The sequence below is a fragment of the Gymnoscopelus braueri genome, assembly GCF_963280865.1.
Source record: "Gymnoscopelus braueri genome assembly, chromosome: 13".
NCBI classification, from domain to species: Eukaryota; Metazoa; Chordata; class Actinopteri; order Myctophiformes; family Myctophidae; genus Gymnoscopelus; species Gymnoscopelus braueri.
This window is the reverse complement of record NC_137615.1, coordinates 8,369,234-8,375,482: the sequence shown is the minus strand read 5'-3', so window position 1 is coordinate 8,375,482 and position 6,249 is coordinate 8,369,234. Positions and strand designations below refer to the sequence as shown.

Genomic DNA, 6,249 nt, shown 5'->3' with positions numbered 1-6,249 from the left:
ACACTTTAGAAACAAGCCAAAATAAACAACAACCCTTAGAAACAAGCCCCCAAAACCTGCAAAGACCAATATTTACAAGCGACTTTACAGGAAAAAAAACAAGCCCAACATTGCTTATAATAAGCAGACATGGCAACCCGAAACTCACACGCACTGCGTGTGCTCGAGACCCCAGATTTTTTTTTATTACTTTTATTTTATTTTATGTAAAGATAAATATATTTACACGTCTAATAAATAACAATACGTTGATATTTAAATTAAGATGATGTTTTAATAATGGCAATGTTTTTGTTGCTGTCTTTTTCCACGCAGGCAACTGATAGAGGTCCCGAGCTGGGGTCCTCGTCGCTGACAGGCACATTTCCAAGATGGCGGCCTCCATCACTGGTTTGTTGCTAAAACCTTGGACACCAAGGTAACTATTAATAACATGTCATAGTTTACTATTTAGGTTCTCCCACAGGGAGCACCAAGATGAAGCTATAGCATTCTCCTCTTTACTTGCTAGACGACTGAAAACATGGGATGGCGACACCGCCATCCCATAAACGCTGGGTGGAGGATGTTATGTCACATCATAAATATAACAGCTTAAATATACAACCAGGGGCTCCACTCAGAAGTATAGCTACTACAGTCTGGCAACCGTTTCTGTCATACTTTGAGGAGGTGTTTTCTACTGTTGCAATATAGCCATTTGCCACCCCCCCCCCCTCACTTTCCCTCTTCCTCCCAGTTATAGTTGATATATTTATTTTACAGATTACATTTCACATCTAAAAAAAAATCTGTTCCATTCCTTTTATATTGCATTTAGAATTAAATGAAAATAGCAGATCTACAGTACAAGCTCCCTGTGAGCTTATAGATCGGCTATAGTATTTTCAAATGGCCGAAAAGTAGGGCTGAAGATATATCCAACCCTCGTAGACGTATTTATGATTCTGACGTTTTCAATCTACGAGAGTTGTAGGGTTCACGCCCCATGGAGACATGGTCTTTCTGCAATATGCCCCGCAGATACTCCAAACGTGTACAAATTGAAAATAAAGGTGCTTACCCCCAAGCCCCAAATGTTAACTGTCTCTACGCGGTAGTAGTTTAATGTAATAATCCATATCTTTCAATAAAGAAGTGTTTTAATGCCGTCTGTGGCCGAACGTCATTTTTTCACCCTCGTTTACTTCCTGTTTACATTTTAGTGTAATTCCGGGTTTCACCGGATGCGCCCCGTCACTACCCGTCACTACCGCCCATTGGGAACTTCCGACAGAATCGGCCACAGACGGCATTAAAACACTTCTTTATTGAAAGATATGGATTATTACATTACACTACTACCCCGTAGAGACAGTTAACATTTGGGGCGTGGGGTTAAGCACCTTTAATTTCAATTTGTACACGTTTGGAGTATCTGCGGGGCATAGTGCAGAAAGTCCATGTCTCTACAACTCTTGTAGATTGAAAACGTCAGAATCATAAATACGTCTACGAGGGTTGTATACTACAGCTAGGCTGAAGAAGTGGTTTATGTATGTTTTTTTTATGAAACAAAAACTTGCCCGATGCAAAGAGGATATACAAGCTTTCCGTACAGCTGCAATGTTGGCCAGTTTAACGTTGTTTAATACAATCAGATAGGACTGTTCTGTTTGGATGTATGGGCTGTCAAGGGTTGATATTCTAACTCTAGATGCCAGATATTAAAACTAGCATCTAAGAGTTGCTTGCGGTTACTCCATTACAATCATATATTTGACAGCTTTAGTTGCATTGCAGACTTGGATTATTAATAATAGATAACATTACATCAAGTGATGAATGTCGCATTATTATAGGTTAATCTATCCAGCAGCACATATTATAGTCATTAAAATCAGCCCCACGTTTACCAGCTGCAACATTTAAGTGATGAAAACATGAATGCATCACTAATTACAATACAATAATATGGTTGTGAAATGAATATTCTGCATAATGACTACTTTTATGTTTGGTGCTGTAAGTATGTTTTGCGCACACACAAACACACACAAACACGCACAAACCAATAAAATTAACGGTGCTACCAGTGGTGGAAAGTAACTAAGTACATTTACTTAAGTACTGTACTTAAGTACAATTTTGAGGTATTTGTACTTTAGGCCTACTTGAGTATTTCCAATTGCCAATACTTTTACTTCTACTCCACTACATCTCAGAGGCAAATATTGTACTTTTACTCCACTACATTTACTTGAAAACTTTAGTTACTAGTTACTTTTCAGACTATGATATAATGAAACATACATTAACCACTTTAGCGCTATTTTATACACAGGCTATTTGAAAATAGCCGATCTACAAGCTCACAACGCGATGCGACGCGTTGTGAGCTTGTAGAGCTGCTATTTTCAAATATTTAGTACTTTTACTTTTGGTACTTTAAGTACATTTTGATGCCAATACTTTTGTACTTTTACTCAAGTACATTTTTTATTCTGGACTTTTACTTGTAAACAGAGTATTTTTATATTGCAGTATTGATACTTTTACTTAAGTAAAGAATTTGAGTACTTTTTCCACCACTGGGTGCTACTATCCAAAGGGCTCCATTCTCACACACTGACAGATCAACTGCTATAAAACGGTGTCTCTCTGGCTTCCAGGGTGCTGGTGGCGAGGTGGAGCAGGTACAATCCGTACTACCTGGACCCAGAGGTGCGTAAGGAGCCGTACAGCGTTCCAGAGACGGAGCTCAGTGCCGAGGAGAAGGAGCAGCGGGAACTGAAAGCCGTCAGACCCATAAAGGCAGCCAGCAACTCACAGTCCAGCTCCCCGTTCAGCGACCCAGTCCTAAGGTACTGATTGAACACGAGTCCTTAAAGAGTAATACGTAGTCCTAGATTCATATTCACAAAAAAAGTCTTAAATCTTGCTTAAAGGAGTAGTTCACCCAAAACATTACTTATTTTCTATCAATTACACACCCCATGAAGCCTTGAATTCATGTAGATTTTCTTGTTTTTGTCGCATTCCTGAGACAATAATTTGATGACTGGGTCATCGGTCCATAGGAGACTCTTTGTGACTCTGAGTCTCCGCCGGTCATCAAATGATTGGCTTAGTAATACGACAAAAACAAGACTACTCCTGAACTAATCCTTTAAGGTAATTCATCCTAATCGGACTCTATGACTACTATGCAACCGAGTTTTGCCAAGGGATGAACTGAAAGAAAAGCTAATTTCTAATAAAATAGCACCTGGTGGTTTCTTGAATACCAGAACCACTTCTTATAGTTTCATTATCTTGACAACATTGCATATTGCATTGAAAGTATCTTAAACGTTTCATGTTTATTTCTGTTGCAAGTTTGGTCTTACATTTTATTCTAGATGGCATACAAAATGTCTTTACAAGACTTTAATGTAAGTTCCTAATACTTGCAGCCAGCCTGAACCTGTATACTAGGCTTGGGCTTGTGCAGCTGGCTAACTGCTGTTGTATTTTCTCCACAGTAAGTTCATCAACATGATGATGAAAGGTGGAAACAAGGTTCTTTCCAGAGACATCATGAATCAGGTGAGGGAACTTGGTAGATTGAGAGGAAACTGCTCTCCTCTGATCCTACAATAACATGCCAGCATGTATCTACAATAACACTTCTGTCTCCCTCTGACAGACGTTGGAGAGCATCAAGAGGAAACAGGTGGAGAAGTACCACAAGTCTCCTGAAGGCAAGAAGGAAGACATCGAGTGCAATCCGTACGCCATCTTCCACCAGGCTCTGGACAACTGTAAGCCTGTCATCGGTCTGGCCAGCATCCAGAAAGGAGGCAAGAGCTACCAGGTCAGTGAGATGACACTAACAGAACTGCATGAGAATCAGTGGTGGAAGAAGTAATCAGATATTTTACTGAAGTAAAAGTAGCAATACCACAATATAAAAATACTCTGTTACAAGTATATGGCCTGTGTTCAAAATGTTACTTGAGTAAAAGTATAAAAGTATTGGCATCAAAATATACTTAAAGTACCAAAAGTAAAAGTACTAAAATGTTTGAAAGTAGCAGATCTACAAGCTCACAACGTGTCGCTGATTCTCTGATGAGAATCAATGTAAATATAACATAAAACTGCTCTTTTGCGGTTAGTTAACTTTTTTAATCTTTTATTTAGGAAATTACAAAATGTTTAGTCTTGCGTAGCCAGACGATAAGAGATCATACATCCCAAAATGGGTGCTGGATAGAAAAAGAAAGACCTTGTAGATTAGAGCACAAAGATCTGCCCACCAAATAGTTCACATTAAGAGGATTTCATTTAATTTGGTCAACAAAGGGCTTGTTGCTCCCATGTCGTCACGTCATTGCATTCGATAAGATCCTCGTAATGGGAGCTATTTGGACCTTTCTGCGCCAACCTACAACATCCACGAAACCTGACATGTTGTAGTCTCGTGTAGCCAAACTATCAGAGAACTCCTCCTACGTATGAAACACCATGGTGACGTTCTAAATTCAATATAGATTAGCGGCTAAACAGTGCTAACAACAACACTGCTAACAAACCTATGCCCACTGATTTGAAAACCAATATCACCCTCCTGATATCAGTGTTAATTTTGTCGACTAAGACTAAAAGACTAAGGTTTTTGATATTTAGTCGACTAGACTAAGACTAAGACTAAACATTTTCAGAAGACTAAAGTAGTACTAAAACTAAATGGTGTGTTATTCAAAAGACTAAGACTAAATAAGTGTTAAATAACTGTAGTTATTAGTAATCATTGAAGCTGAAACTGTCTCAATAGTGTCCCTCCTCCTCCTGCCTCAGGTGCCCATCCCTCTGACGGATAACAGACGTCGATACCTGGCCATGAACTGGATGATCACAGAGTGCAGGAAGAACAAGCACCGACGCACGCTCATGTACGAGAAACTGTCACAGGAGCTGCTGATGGCCTTCAACAAGGAAGGGAACGTGATCAAGAAGAAGCACGAGCTGCACAAGATGGCCGAGGCCAACAGAGCGTACGCGCACTATCGATGGTGGTAGTGTTCCGCTTCAAGTGCAAGAGACAAATTGAGAAGAAAAAAAATGGGGGAAAAAACGTAATTATGTGGGTCTCGGAACCACATGGCAACGCCGTGGATCCAATGTGGATGTCAAACTTCAAGTGACCAGCCTGTGAAATCAGTCATCTATGACAGGGGTCTTCAACGTTTTTCAGGCCAAGGACCCCCTAGCTGAGAAAAAGATGAAGCAGGGACCCCCTCTATATTGTATAAAATTGTGTTTGAGATAAAAAAATACTTTTTTTTTACTTGGTCTGCTCTTTTTTTCCCTCTAACCCTACGCTAGGGTTCAGTTGGTTAATGTAAAACATATATCACACAAAGATTTGGCGGCCCCCCTGTGGTAACTCTGAGGACCCTGTTGAAGACCCCTGATCTATGACTCCAGATTTCAGCTAACCTTTGACTTCCATTGTAAACTTTAAGTTCGTTATTTCAAAAACATGTGGGGGAAAAGTTAGGAGGTAACTAGTTACTGTATGTGACCTGTCGGTGTGCTCTAGAAATGTGAAAAGCAGTGCAGCGGTTTGTGAGATTATCTCTGGACACGTACAGACAGACCCTCCTCTAGATTGCTCACCTCCGACGAGCAAAACTATAAAAAACCACAAGACTGAGAGAAAAGTGTTGGACTGGTTCCTCTCCAGACTGTCATGGGGATGAATGTTGTCAACCACAGAGCAGCATGGAACATATCACTAAGGTTGGGTCTGAAATCACATACTAATCAGTATGCTATTTGTCAACATACTTTTCATTAACTGTGTAAATACACAATGGTAAGTTTGATTTTGTGCATACTGAGACCACACTGTTAGGAAAGTGCACCATCTTGTGACAAAGCATAGGAACTACATCTTCCCGTTTCAACACTATAGCAGTTAACATGTCATTAAAATAAAAGCCTGGAGATCGAGGCTAACATGTCATTGGTTTCAATAAATAACTACATTCTACATGTGTTCAATAGAAGCATAGTTGATTACTAAATAGTATGTTCGTATGAACTTTCTGACGCAACCAAATGCTTATGTTCCACACTCATTGTAAATAGTGAACACATGGTGAAAGGACAATGTTCTGAAAGTTTGAGAAGTTAAATATTGGTGAATTAAGTATTTGTATAATTGAGCTCTTGTTGGCATCTAATACAAAATGCAAGTACAAATGCAATAAATACATCACA

At 39.5% G+C, this 6,249-nt stretch overlaps 1 protein-coding gene across 1 annotated transcript; it reads left to right on the top strand.

Moving 5' to 3' along the window:
* The first annotated feature begins 344 nt into the window (after positions 1-344).
* Positions 345-6,183, top strand: mrps7 (mitochondrial ribosomal protein S7). Its single transcript, XM_080447218.1, has 5 exons — positions 345-418; positions 2,652-2,843; positions 3,504-3,567; positions 3,668-3,835; positions 4,822-6,183. Exons 1-5 carry the CDS (start codon positions 372-374, stop codon positions 5,041-5,043), a joined length of 693 nt encoding a protein of 230 aa, XP_080303344.1. The 5' UTR covers positions 345-371; the 3' UTR covers positions 5,044-6,183.
* Positions 6,184-6,249: the final 66 nt, after the last annotated feature.

What these genes read in the sequence shown, in the direction of transcription:
- mrps7 (XM_080447218.1), top strand. Translation starts at nt 372, where the DNA reads ATGGCGGCCTCCATCACTGGTTTGTTGCTAAAACCTTGGACACCAAG. An exon ending in CCAGAGACATCATGAATCAG is followed by an intron (nt 3,568 to 3,667) that starts GTGAGGGAACTT and finishes TCCCTCTGACAG; the next exon opens with ACGTTGGAGAGCATCAAGAG. An exon ending in AAGGAGGCAAGAGCTACCAG is followed by an intron (nt 3,836 to 4,821) that starts GTCAGTGAGATG and finishes CTCCTGCCTCAG; the next exon opens with GTGCCCATCCCTCTGACGGA.